General features: G+C 49.7%; 4 protein-coding genes across 4 annotated transcripts; 3 read left to right on the forward strand and 1 right to left on the reverse strand.

The window, feature by feature from the left end:
- Window positions 1-1,565: 1,565 nt before the first annotated feature.
- On the forward strand, window positions 1,566-2,263 carry BBA_07776 (uncharacterized protein; the record flags this gene model as incomplete). Its single annotated transcript, XM_008602873.1, has 2 exons — window positions 1,566-1,800; window positions 1,872-2,263. 2 exons carry the CDS (start codon window positions 1,566-1,568, stop codon window positions 2,261-2,263), a joined length of 627 nt encoding a protein of 208 aa, XP_008601095.1.
- A 1,760-nt stretch (window positions 2,264-4,023) lies between these two features.
- Window positions 4,024-9,047, forward strand: BBA_07777 (ABC metal ion transporter; the record flags this gene model as incomplete). The annotated part of the gene is made up of 6 exons (XM_008602874.1): window positions 4,024-4,359; window positions 4,431-5,222; window positions 5,282-5,684; window positions 5,736-7,247; window positions 7,298-7,660; window positions 7,708-9,047. 6 exons carry the CDS (start codon window positions 4,024-4,026, stop codon window positions 9,045-9,047), a joined length of 4,746 nt encoding a protein of 1,581 aa, XP_008601096.1.
- Window positions 9,048-10,377: 1,330 nt separating this feature from the next.
- On the forward strand, window positions 10,378-11,978 carry BBA_07778 (oxidoreductase, 2OG-Fe(II) oxygenase family protein; the record flags this gene model as incomplete). Its single annotated transcript, XM_008602875.1, has 3 exons — window positions 10,378-10,878; window positions 10,958-11,689; window positions 11,880-11,978. The coding sequence occupies 3 exons, from the start codon at window positions 10,378-10,380 to the stop codon at window positions 11,976-11,978; spliced, it is 1,332 nt and encodes a 443-aa protein (XP_008601097.1).
- Window positions 11,979-12,091: 113 nt separating this feature from the next.
- BBA_07779 (serine-threonine protein kinase) lies at window positions 12,092-13,419 on the reverse strand (the record flags this gene model as incomplete). Its single annotated transcript, XM_008602876.1, has 3 exons — window positions 12,092-12,786; window positions 12,846-13,186; window positions 13,241-13,419. 3 exons carry the CDS (start codon window positions 13,417-13,419, stop codon window positions 12,092-12,094), a joined length of 1,215 nt encoding a protein of 404 aa, XP_008601098.1.
- Window positions 13,420-13,861: the final 442 nt, after the last annotated feature.

A 13,861-nucleotide genomic window follows, 5' to 3' on the forward strand; every position in this document is an offset into this window, starting at 1 on the left:
ATTGAAGTCTAAGTCCACGACGGGAGCCTTGGACCCTTTTGGTACGGGCGTTGCTGCCGAAAGACAGAGGATGGAGCTTGTAGTCCCGAAGTACTTGATCCAATGCATGATCAGGGGCGATTTTGGTTGTTGTTATTTGAAATAGAATGAATTCCCGCACAGGTTTCCTAAGGTTCGATGGTAATGAATGCAATATTCAGGGAGGTGTCCTTGGGAAAGTTAGGTATATTTATATCCTAGAATCAAGACACGCCACCCGGCTATCATAACACAAGCCCTTTTCTTGGGCTATATACCTTCACGCTATAGATTCTCGTATAACGTTGGATTTGGTACTATACTATACTATACTATCTTTGTGGCGTTGATCATGTGTTGATCCTGCGGTGACGATGCGTTGATCCTGTGCTGACCATGCGTTGATTCAGCGTTTATTCGTGATGTTTGATTTGTATTACCATGGGAGAACTTCTTGCTAGCCAATCAAGTGCACGGGTTGGCTCAAAGAGGGTGTCATCGAAGCACGGCCACGCCAGCCGCTCAACAACAACATGGTATTCGTTGCTAAAAGCAACGGAGACGTCCGGGTGTGTGACGACTGCACCCCTGTGAACGCTGTCACAGAAGACTATGACTGGCCCTTGGCGCGATTGCAGGGCGGTCAAAGCTCCACAGCACCATGACTACTGAAAGTACTATCCCTCGCTTCTACGGTGCCAACTGGGAAGACCTTGACTGCCTTGTCGCCATCTCACGATCTAGATTTTTGCAAGGCGATGACTACAGCAAGGACGAACCCGCGTGATGCGCATACCTCGCACCGTACTTTGAGGGGCCGGCCCTTCACTAGGCCGGTGTCACGATCACGCCTACTCCGTACTTTCCCTCGGTTAACCGTTGATAGACTCCCCCGCATGAGCACTAGAAGTGGGCCTCCGCACTTCAACATTGCCTGATGTAATCTAGCGTCCGCTAATAACAGTTCCGCATTCCTTCTAAATGTTACCCCGCTATTGATTCCTTTCACATAGCGAAGGTAAGGTATCTAACACGTAAATATGTCTTGCTACCTTGTCTTAGCGTTATAGCCTCCTGTTTTCGACCAATTAGAGCTGCATGGTCACTCTACACGCAGCTGCTGACGCCGAAGTAGTGCCCCCTGCATTCGGGTAACGCCGATATAGTGGCCCCTACCCTCGGGTGACGCCGTAGTAGTACCCCCCACATTCGGGCACACTCGTCTCGGGACAGTGGTTCCGGGACAGTAGCACACTTGTCTTGCTTAGCTTAGGTGTAGCAGCGCGTAAGAGGGATAAAGTCTCCGAGGTATGAGACTAACCCAGAGGCACCCTGCAGATACTTCTTAGTGGCTGGTGGCGGCATCTCCAGGGTATGAGCAGGATTTAATGCCTTGTATCTCGTGCTCCCCTTATAATTATATGCCACATACTCCATTTACCGTCAACGCATTCGACGTTCGACTATCTTCTAAGGACCCTCGCTACCCTTTTGTTTCCTCGTTCTCATCTGATTCTCCCTATCCTGCAACGACACTACGGAATACAATGGGCGTAAATGATGAGTTCAGTCCCTTACCTACAGAAGAGGTAGATGAGGACATGTCCGCGGGGACGAGAGCACTGGAGGGATGGAATAAATCCGCGCGTCGAGGGGCGGCATTTCGACTTCTCATTTCTGTCTTACTCAATATCCTGCTTTTCCTCTCTGTGCTCATTGGTGGAGTCTGGAGCATGGCCTATGCTCGCACCTGCCCTGCCGATTTAGAACAGCCTGTATGGTGTAAGTTAGGTCCATTGATGAAATGTGGACAGACTAAAAGGGCAAACCACTAAACAATTGCTGCTATCCAGCTCCGGCCGCATCTGCTCTACGAAATATTCACGAAATTTTTCCTAACGCTTTCACCGAGAAGACGCAATTTATGGGTGCTCCATCGGCTAAACTCGACCGCATTTGGGAAAACCATTACGACTTGACGACTGGGATCTCAAAGCAGGAAGCCGAACAGCTTACAGTACCGACTATTGAGTTCCCAGAGGGTTCAGGGTCATACGTTGTCCTGCTAGATATCTTCCACTCTTTGCATTGCCTGAACTCGCTGAGGAAGTCCCTACACCCAGAGTACTATCCACCGTCCTATTTACGACATAATATGACGGAGGAAGCGGCACTAAGACACACCGGTAGGTCGACGCAATTCCGCATGTTTAGCTTGGGTATGAATCTCGCTCGTAAGCTCTGACTGACATTGAGTTTGGGCGGAGGTAGATCACTGTGTCGAGCAGATTCGCCTTGCACTGTGGTGTGGAGCCGATATCAGTCCAATTTCGTACCGTTTAGCAGAAGACGGTGAACTGGCAGCAATGCATGGATATCCGCATACATGTCGTGACTCACAGGCGATTTTGGACTGGGCGAATACGCGGAAAGTTTGAGAAGAGACTCTATAGACATGACGTGTTCCGTGGTACCTCGTAACTTAGGACGCATTAGCTTCACCTAGCATCTTTATATTTGATGACATATTCTTGTTTCAAGCCTTTGAACGGCTTACTATGAAGTGTTATTGAAGCGATGTATGTCTCCGGCGGCGAAGAGAACGCATCAAGTCTCTATGACAGAGCTAGACCACATCTGTACGCGCAGAGCGTATTAAAGACAGGGCTTCACCATACGACTAAGTGAAGCGTACACCACTTAGGTTCCGTACTTCTTAAATTCCACTAAGAAATCTTTGGTTGGAAAAAAAGCATCATGTAAAACTCGCAATGTTAGGAAAGCAATATAGCGTTAAGCTAGGTAACATTAGAGGAGCTCATTTTAACAATCCACGTCGTAAGCTGTCCTCTATACTCGTGCCATATTTGTAAACTCGACGGGCAGAAGCGGCGCAGTCACCTGGATGCATGTGGGCCTTGAACCTACACAAGGCGGTCGATAACACAACCAGCCGCAGGCCTAAGTGCAATGCTTATAGGAAGAAAGGACACTTGGAGGCGGTGCTCCGATCCGAGACAAAATACTAATGCACGCCCAGAAGCTGGACGAATGCATCCCGGTTCTCGTGGAGATCCTATATCATCCGTCTAGCGGACGTTATCACTACGGGAGGACTCCTTGCTAGCACAGCCTCATACCTTCCGGAGTTTTGATGGGTTCATCCTTGCCGTCAAGCAGGCCTTCGGAGTCGAGGCCAACAACATTACGGCACTTTGCTAGAAAGCCCTAGATGAATTGAGATGGTCCTCTGACGTACCAGTCTTCTTCGCTGACTTCGGCCGGATCACGTGCTAGCTGGGCATTGTCGACTATAGCTATTCAAAATCTCGCATGCTCGACCTCCTCTTTCCGGGGTGTTGTGGTCCATGCCGTCTATCCTGTCCACAAAGACTTTACACCTCCAACTCTGCACGCTAAACTCGGCATACGCTAAGCCCCGCACGCTAAACTCGGCGCACGCTAAGCCCCGCACGCTAAACTCGGCACACGCTAAGCCCCGCATGCTGCATCTCGTAAGGTGGTACGGATTATTGATTGTGAACAGGCCACGACGGTTGTTCGGGGGCTCGGCCACAGCCTGAAATTACTTAGCATCCCTTGCATACATCGTCCTGTTAACCACACGGGAAAAGAGACATGTAAATAGCTGGAAGAACGCATATAAAAGAAGGTCACTTCGTCTACTCTTTAGATATTCTTTTATATCAGATTAAGGAACAGAATTACCCTTTTATATCCTCTTCGCCTTTCATTGACTGTGTAACTGAGCGTCGCACTTGCTGTTAGTAAGCACGACCCCACTGTGATAGTTAGGCAACGATTGGATTTAGTAAGCCTCGGTCGCAGTCTTCCCTGGCAACATTGAAGATTGTACCTTCTATGCCTGCTCGCGGCACATGTGTAGTCCTTACGGTACATCCTTTCCAGTTACACTCGGTTAACTTAATCATCTTGTCACTCTTCGTTCCCGCTCACGTCCAGCGCTTTCGACAATAACCCGGCATGGAGCAAGTGCTGCTCGGCAATAACGCTACTGGGTTCACGCCCCTCCCAGGCCTCCTCCCCATTCCGCTGTCGTCCAGCCTCACATGCAACTCCAGCTCAAGCTTTAGCTCTAGCTCCAGCTTCTCGCATCGCCAATCATTCTGCGTCTCGCCCAAAGGCTGGAGACCCCTGAGTGGCAATGCTTTCTACCAGGCACCATGCTTCGTCGACGGTGCAATTGGCGTCTTATCAATATGTGCCATTATCTGCGGCCTCGGCGCCGTCACCTACCTCCTAAGGTGTGGCATTGTCGGTAAATCCCTGGTTGGAAAGTGGCATTTTGCTGCAAAATTGGTATGCTGGTTTCACCAGCGGCCGTGGACGCGAAGCTGGACAGAATTTGGCTAACCAGGTGCGACACGAAGGTCACTGTTGTCGCAGTCTTCGGACTGACAGTCGCTCAAACAATCAACGTGGCTCTTACAGAGCCAGAGAATTTCCTTCAGGAGGTGTCATTTTGGTCACTCGTCGCAGTATCGACGTCCCTGTTCGTCATCCTATGGGCGCATTGGCTCGAAAACTTCTGCTCTTTGTGCGAAAACGCCGTCGTTTTGACATACTGGCTTTTTTTTGTGCTCGTGTATACCTTCAAAGCTATCACGCTTGCTCTGGATCCAGCAGTTGGCCCTCGCTCGTCAAAGTTCATCTTCCATTGCACAGCATGGACGCTTGGAGCAGTGGAGCTGTTTCTTGAGTTTGTTGTGGCCGAGCTACTGCTGAGACCGCGCTTTGAAGGTGAGAGTGGCAGAAATCCTTTGGAATTTGCAAATATCTTCTCAACTTTAATGTTTACATGGCTGTCGCCATTCATGACTTTTGGATACAGCAACATCCTCACAGTTAAGAACTTGCTTGCTCTCCACCCAGACGACACCTCGAATACGTGTTACCACAGACTTGAGGCCGCTTGGGTTCGGGAGGAGAAGAATGGTAAAAAGCCATCGATTTGGGCCACTTTGGCCAGGTCGTACGGTGTCGAACTCGCCATTTGTGGCATCGCAGAGTTTCTCAACAACATATTTTGGGTTTTCCAGCCGCTCGCTCTCCAACATCTCATCCAATGGGTGGCTTCCAGAACTACGGGAGATCCGCAGCCGTATACCCGGGGCGCGTTCTGGGCTTTCGTAATGTTTTTAGCGTCGTTCCTGAAGACAGTGGTCAGTATTCAGAGCCGCTGTTCTGATTCACTCTAGCCTAAGGCTAATCTTTTTATTAGTGTTTTCAAAAGAAATTATCTCAAACGGTCACTGTCGCAACCCATGTTGAGACGGCACTCAAGGTGAAGCTTTATCACAAGTCGATCAAGTTGTCTGGTCAAGCTCGCAGCACGAAGTCGACCGGGGATATCATCAACGTCATGAGTGTTGATGTGGCAAAGGTATCTGACATGGTCGCAGAGGCCCATTCGGTCTGGTCTCTGGCTTTGCAAATAATCTTGGCACTAGTTCTACTATACCGTTTGCTTGGATGGGCCATGTTGGCCGGTGTTGCGCTTATGATTGTGCTGAGCCCTGTCCATGGGCTCGTTGTCGTTTTCTATAAGCGATTCCAGGTCAGATATATGAAAGCCAAGGACAACCGGACGAGACTCATGGGTGGAATTATTGATAATATGAAAGGTGAGATACACGAACCCTGAAATCTTCGCGAAGTGCTCACCAGTTCCGCAGCCATCAAATTGTACGCTTGGGATTCCGTGTATCGGGAAAAGTTACGCTGTGTGCGCCACGACGAAGAACTGAAGGCAATGCAAATTCAATCAATCCTGGCCGGCTCATTCACCATTCTCTTTTCTATGCCGCGCTATCTGATCGCCGCTCTCAGCTTTGGTATCTACGTACTCATCCAGTCGAAACCGCTCACAACTGACATCGTGTTCACTTCGCTTGCTGTCTTCAACATGCTCAAGTCCCCTTTATCTCAACTTCCAAACCTAGTCTCAACCATGACGGAAGGTGCTGTGTCATTACACAGATGTGTGGAAATTTTCACAGCAGAAGAGCTCCAACCTGATGCTGTCATGATCGAAGCGAAACCTGCATCCCCGTCAGGTGGACTGATCATAGTCAAGGATGCCGCCTTCACACCTGGAAGCTCTGAGAGCAAAGAGCTCATTAGCATTCCGGACTTCTTATGTCACCAAAACGAGTTTTGCTGTATCATCGGCTCAGTCGGGTCTGGCAAATCCTCGTTCCTCAGCGGCATTCTAGGACAGCTCCACAAAACAAAAGGAACTGTGAGGCTATGCGGGACTGTCGCCTATGTCCCCCAGACTTCATGGATCATGAATGGTTCGATCAAGGATAACATCTTGCTTGGCTCAGCATGGAATTCTGTGTTTTATGAACAGACTCTTAACGCGTGCGCATTGCGTCCAGACCTGGAGACACTACCCAAAGGCGATGCGACCGAAGTTGGCGAACGCGGAATTTCCCTCAGTGGGGGCCAGAAGGCCCGAATAAGCCTGGCAAGAGCTGTGTATTCTGAAGCTGACATCTACATCATAGACGATTGTCTGGCTGCTGTGGACGAGCATGTTGGCAAGCACTTGATTCAACAGGTGTTAGGTCCACACGGCATTCTTCGCAATAAAGCACGTATCCTTACAACAAACTCGACCCGTGTGCTTAGAAGTGCTGATGCTATCTACTACCTTCAGGAAGGACAAATAGCCGAGCAAGGCACTTATCAAAAACTCATGTCCACCGAGACCGAAACTTTCAAACTGGTCAACACGTATCTGAAGAAGCAAGAGTCTGAGCGAACAACCAGTGGAACTGAAACTTCGCTCGTCACAATTGAAGCTAAACAATCTTCTCCCGCAACACCGTTGTCAGTGGACAGGAAGCACGACCTGGATATCGCTGATATCAAAGAGGGACTCGCAGAGGTACAAGCTGTGCAGGCCACCACTCCGGCCGCCATGCCAGAATTCATCATAGAAGAAGTCCTCAACGATGCAACGGAAGCCACGCCTCTGCTTGCTGACAACAGACAAAAGGAGACTGCTTCAGACACGAACGTAGAAGACGGTTCCGGTCAGCTCGCCAAGGGAAAATTAGAAACGTCAGAGAGAGGAAAGGTAACGATGGCTGTCTACAAGGCTTATACATCAGCTTGTGGTCATTTTCAGCTCGCGGCGTGGGTGTGTTTCATGATGTTATCCCATGCAGCGGCGCTTAGTAAGGACTTACCATGACTAGTATTTGCACGCTCTGCTGACATCTTCCAGGCAGTGGGTTGTGGATACGATACTGGACTGACAAGAATGCCGAGTACGGTGGCAATTACCAGCCAGGCCAATTCATTGCCATTTACACAGCACTCGGGCTCGCGTCTGCTCTGTGTGGAGCTGCCACATCGATTGTTGTCAATGCTTTCTGCCGAATCAGTGCCTCCAAGAAACTGCACGACATCATGGCAGCAGCCATGTTCCGAGCACCGTTGAGCTTTTTTGAGACGACCCCAGCTGGACAGATTCTTAACAGGTTTGGCAGCGACATGTCAAAGATTGATGGCGAGATGATTGGGACATTCACGCAAGCAGTAAGCTGCCTGACGTCTATTATGTTCACGCTTGCAGTAGTGTGCTGGAGTAAGTAGTCAATCGCATCTTCGCAGTATCAGTACTGACGGAAGCAGCATCGCCCTTTTTCCTAATCTTCGTTGGACCCCTGGCCTACATCTGCGTCGTTCTTCAACAATACTACGTACGAACATCTCGCGAGCTCTCTCGTATGGACAGTTCCACTAAATCCCCCATCTACTCCCACTTCCAAGAATCCCTAGGTGGCGTAAACACCATCCTCGCCTATCGCAAACAAGACATTTTTGAAAAGGAAACCAAGACTCGCATCGATAATAACCTCCAGGCATATTTCCTGTCTTTTTACTCTAACCGATGGATCACACTTCGCGTCGAATTTCTCGGCAGCGTCATAGTCGGAGGCGTCGCTGCCTTCACCGTTGCTGCCATGGCTACAGGCCACCCAGTCGACCCTGGCGCTGTCGGGCTTGCGCTCTCCTATGCACTTGAGATCACCACCGCTCTCATGTACACAGTCAAAACCTCTTCTCAGATTGAAAACAGCCTCGTCGCTGTCGAACGCGTCCTTGAATACACAGCGATCCCCCCCGAGGCGCCTCTAGAAAGCAGTCCCTCTACTGCTCCACTGCCCTCTTGGCCCACGGCTGGCGCTATCGAGTTCCAGCACTACTCGTCACGATACCGTCCCGGTCTTCCGTTTGTCCTAGAAGACATCAATCTGTCCATCCCAGCAGGTGCTCGCGTCGGTATCGTCGGCCGTACCGGTGCAGGAAAATCAACTCTCGCTCTTGCGCTCTTCCGCATCATCGAGCCAGCCGAGGGCGCTATCGCCATTGACAACGTCGACACCACCTGTATTGGTCTGAACGACCTTCGTCCCAGACTGAGCATCATCCTTCAGGACCCGGCCATCTTCCCAGGCACTGTGCGAGATAACCTCGACCCAGCCTCTGTGCATACAGATGAAGAGCTGTGGTCTGCTCTAGCGCAAGCACAGCTGAAAGCCCACGTCAAAAGCATGGAAGGCGGGATCGACGCCACGCTGCACGAACGCGGCTCAAATCTCAGTCAGGGCCAATGTCAACTCATCAGTCTGGCGCGCGCTTTACTTACTTCTGCCCGTGTGCTGGTACTGGATGAAGCCACTTCGGCTGTCGACCACCGTACTGATGCTATTGTGCAGGAAACGCTGCGTGGGAAAAGTTTTCAGAACAAGACGATCTTGACGGTTGCGCATAGAATCAACACGATTGTAGACTCTGATTACATCGTCGTGCTGGAACAGGGCCGAGCACTTGAATATGACACACCACAGGCGTTGGTGGAGAAGGGTGGCTTGTTTAGAGATTTGGTTGTTGAGGCCGGACTCTTGGGACATTTTACAGACATGAAGGAAAACAAAATGCGCCAGGCGCCCAAGCATGCGCACGCATAATGAAACCTGTATAGCGCCAGTCTTAGTGAAAGACAATCTAGAGTGTACCGCATAAGCGAAACTGATCGGGAAATGTACGTATTGAGTCGTACTGCCGATTTTGAACTTGGGTATCTTCGTACATTTTGTTGGTCGCTCCCCTAGGCTGCTGATTAGGAGAGCTAATATAAAATTTACATTATTAACCTTTGAAGTTTCTTGTAAAACCCATATTATTTGTTCGGCGTCTGGCTAAGCCCGTAATTGAATTCGGCTTTATGTCGTACCAGCTGTGAGGTGAAACATCTGCTGTCTGGTAAACCTGCGTGGGGGGGGGGCGCATGTTACTGGTAAAAAGCAGTCCCTTTTTAGCACTCTGTCTGTTGTAGACCGGGAAATAGGCGTGTGGGCGCTATTTTACTGGTAAAAAGCAGTCTCTTTTTAGCACTCTGTCTGCTACAGACTGGTAAACAGGCGTGCGGGGGGACTTGTAGGGGTGTAATTTTGGTGGGGATATTATTAGTCATAATTTGTTATACGCCACAACGAACTTGGAGTAATCATCATCACAATAAAATCAAGGAATCAATCAAGCCTCATTGTTGCCCGGCATTACGCCCAGTTTTAGACTACTCCGCCACTCCACGGTAAGTTTTTGAACACGACGCCACGACCCTCATTCCTACTTTTCAGCAAACGTAGCCATGGAGCACTCGCAACCCGCAGCCTGTGCGTATCATGCAAATCAAGTACTCTCCCTCGTGGCAACAGGACGAGGAAGGGGCTATAGGCATGGTAATGAGGCAACGGTTGCGACGAAGTGGCTATGAATACAGGTTCGAGCCTAGTATGAGATATCTCGAGTGGGCACCTAGCGAGGATGATTGATTTGCTGGATTAGGTCTTAGATAAAACAGCATAAAAAAGAAGAAAAGTAGTTAAGAACTAGTTAGTTACTTTCTTTTCTTCTATAGCTGCCACCTAAATCATGAGAATAAACAGACTTGCTTAGCGCCAGCGAGATTAGGTGTTTCCACACCAGGCCGCTAAGTCGCGACCGATCTGTCTCGGTTGCCTTGCCCGTATTCGGCCTGCAGCTCCGTACTGGCCTAGAATTCTCCATGAAACTAATTATTACGTATTTGTAGCTGTGTGACCATGAATAATACTCACGGCTTGGCTGTGAGACCGTGAATATGCACACAATCGCACTTGACGCAGAAAATGTAGTTCGTCGGCAGCAGTCTGATCAAGGTCACAGTCCCTCCGAACGTCTACAAAAACTGCATTCCCACGCATCTCTCGTCCATCGTCACCATCAACCAGATTCGTCAACAGTTGTCTCTGCACAATGTCTTCGCGTCCTGCTTTAACTCCGGTCCTCGTCGACTTCAAAAACGCACTGGCCGAGCAGAAGCATTTTTATGCGTGCGGCGGTCGGATATCCATCGCAACACCCACCACTGTCGACGGCGAAGCCGAGGCACGGTCGTCAACATCTCTACGAACAACGCAGTCGAAACCAGTTACGATTCGCTGGGACTTGAGCAATCCGCCGCATGGCGGTCTGGCCGAATGCAAGCGAGTAACGCTCCCAATTACTCAACAACGTGATCGCGATGCCCTCGACAGCCTGAGGGATGATTGCAAGCCAGCCACTTTTGGATTAAACGGTAAAGACGTTCTCGACGAGACTTATCGGAAGGCTCTGAAGATGGACACCGAATTATTCTGCACCACTTTTGACCCTTATTCCCTCGGAATCGTCGATACGGTGACGCAGATGCTTCTTCCAAGCTTCGAGGATCCGCAAACGCACCGCGCGGTAGATGCGAGGCTCTACAAACTCAATGTCAGTCGCTGATGGAGCTTTACTGTTTCGTCTTTCAATACATAAACTGACGGCATATTTCCCCATTTTGTTACCTTAGATTTACTCCGGCCCATCCGGTATGTTCAAGGCCCATGTTGACACGCCCCGTTCAGCCGCGCAATTTGGATCCCTCGTTGTCTGCCTCCCAGCTGAGCACCACGGCGGACAACTCAAAGTTCGCCACAAGGGCGAGGAGACAACTTTCGACTGGAGCACGCCTTCTGACGAGAGCAAGCTTCCTCATATTGAGTGGGCGGCTTTTTACAGCGACTGCGAGCACGAGGTGATGGAGGTTTCCAGTGGACACCGGCTCACGCTGACTTACAACCTCTACGCGGTGCCTGGGACTAGGCACTTGACTGGCAGATCATCTGTATTGGACCCAACAAGGCTGCCGTTACACAGCGCCATTGAGAGATTGATCTCCGACGACCCGCTTTGTGGAAAAGGTTTGGTCTTTGAAGCGCTATCATACCAAATTAGCGACCAATCCACGCTGACTCTGAACGCAGGCGGTACACTGGGCTTTTGGTGCTCCCATGCCTATGCTTACAACGACACCCGAGAGGCGCCTCTCCCAGAAACACTGAAGGGAATTGATGCATCTGTATGGGAAAGTTTTCGGGCCCTTGGGATCGAGGTCAAAATTGCGCCCATCATCAGGATGGAGGACGACGTGAGAAACTCGATTGCCTACTTCCATGAATGGGAAAAGGCCCGCGAGCGCAAGCGTGAACCAAGAAAACGGTGTAGGCTGCCCTCAAAGTTTATTGTTGGGAATAAATTCGGCGTCAAAGTGAACTACGGACTTGCAATTGAGAATGGCGAGGGATATCACAATCTATTTACCCAATGGGGCTCCTACAGTAGCTCGATTTATTGGCTTACAGAGCCAACCCACAGCGAGCTTCAAATTATATATACGAAGGCAAGTTTTACTCCATTCTGCGACAATGATTTGCGTTAATCAATTTTTACAGTATGGTAACGAGGGTTCCGCGGGCGCCATGTACTCACACTGCGCAATTCTTGCCTCTCTGCCGTCCAAGACATCCAAGGACTCCGCCACCACTGCGTAAGAGCTGTGGACTGAACAGCTTTCGATAGCGGTAGCAATGCTTTTTCTTTGGTTATATCGTCTATATGTCTTTTTAGTAGAAAATAAAGAAGATGCTCTTATATAGGGCCGCTTTTATTCTTGTAATGCGTCTAGCCAGGGGTGCATTAGAATTCCCTTGGCATCTGGCCTCTCGCTAGGGTCTATTTTCATTACGTATCGTAGAAATGACGCAAATTCCTCACGCTCCTCCTTGGTCAGCCCCTCTAACATCTCCTCCGAGGCCAAGTCTTGATGAATAAACCCTGGTGGGAACGCAGTTACTGTTCCGTCGTCGCCGAAGACATCTTTCACGTAGTCTGGATCTCCTTTATTGAGGAGCGTCTTCGGAAACGGTCCAAAAAAGCCAACCATCTCCGCAAGGTGCATCCGGACATCATACTGACTCGACATCTCTCCAGGTTTTCTGACCATTCCGGAAAACATGCGAATGGCGCGATAGACTTCCAAAACGACGGCACCTAGATTCCACCAGTCAGCTGCCTCGTCCCAGGGAGCTTTGAGAAGCACCTCTGGGGCTCGAAGTGCCACAGGCTGAATGTTCTCAGACAAATGCTTGTTCTTCCAGCTTGCTACACCCCAATCTCCTAGAACTACACTGAAGCCGTCGATACTGTCCTTCATGTGAAAATAGTAGCGTCGCAGCGAGCGCGAGGGTAAAGGCATGTAAGGGACTTCCCGGTCTTGTTGTGGTGGCTTTTGCTCTTGCAAGTAGCGTTCCAGCAGACTACGATCGCGAATTTGGACAAAAATGTTGTTCGGTTGAATATCTATTGAATTTGGTCATCAATTAGTAGCACAAAGCTAAGACGCTTGCAGAGACGTTTACCTGTGTGTATAACGCCCCGGTCATGTGCATAATCAAGCGCAAGAGCGATTTCAATTGTAAACCGTCGCATAGTAAAATATGGCACGAGACATCGTTTAAACCATGCTCCAAAGCTGCGTAATGTCTCGGCCATTAGAGGAAATATAAGACACACGTGCTTTCCGTTCGGGCCGGCAATTTCGAAGTCATCTAGTAGATGGCAGATGAATGGGTAGCCCGCCATAGTGGGCTTGCCTTCGCGAAGGTGTCTCAGGATTTCTCGCTCATATATATCCTTATCCGTATAATAGCACTCGGCGCTCAACACTTTGAGGGCAACATACTGGTGTTCGTGGCCGCGTCTAGTGCTAATTAGCGCGCTGTGGTGCATCTCTCTTGCCTTGGAGTATACTTACTCGCGGTTGGTGTCCCGCACCAACCAAACTGTGGAATAGACACCATACCCGAGCTTGTTACAGACAACATAGTGGTCATTGAATATGTCATCGACGTAAACGGGATGAAATCCCCCGGGGCGGTAGGCACTATGGCCCTCTTCGATGTCGGACTTGTGGACAGACTCCTTATTATCCATGCTTGTTGTTTGTTCCCAACAGGCTGTGGTTTTGAGCCGACCCAGCGTCCGCTGGGGTGAGACGTGATAACGTAATTAGGATTCACTAGGGCGATGGAGTCCGCTGTAGGTAGACCTGTGTCCTCCCCTGGAGTTAGATCATCCATGTAGCCTAACCCGCTATTTATTAGCTCATTTCTGCTCATAAGGTTCGGTGTTACCCGTGAGTAGTTTTGCGTTTAAATACTCAACAGCGTCTGCAGTCTCCTATAGCCGTACTACGTTATTCTAATTTATTTTTAGTACTTAATAATAACGGACTTTCAATCAAGGAGAACCAATAGATCCCGTTGTGACTTTGTTGCCTAGACCTAGCTCTGTAGGCTGCAGCCACAGTGCTAACACTTAGATCGTAATTGATGACAGCAGCTGTTGGTCACAGAAAGGAGCTTCTTCCTATATT

The sequence above is a fragment of the Beauveria bassiana genome (genome assembly GCF_000280675.1).
Source record: "Beauveria bassiana ARSEF 2860 unplaced genomic scaffold BBA_S00028, whole genome shotgun sequence".
NCBI classification, from domain to species: domain Eukaryota; kingdom Fungi; phylum Ascomycota; class Sordariomycetes; order Hypocreales; family Cordycipitaceae; genus Beauveria; species Beauveria bassiana.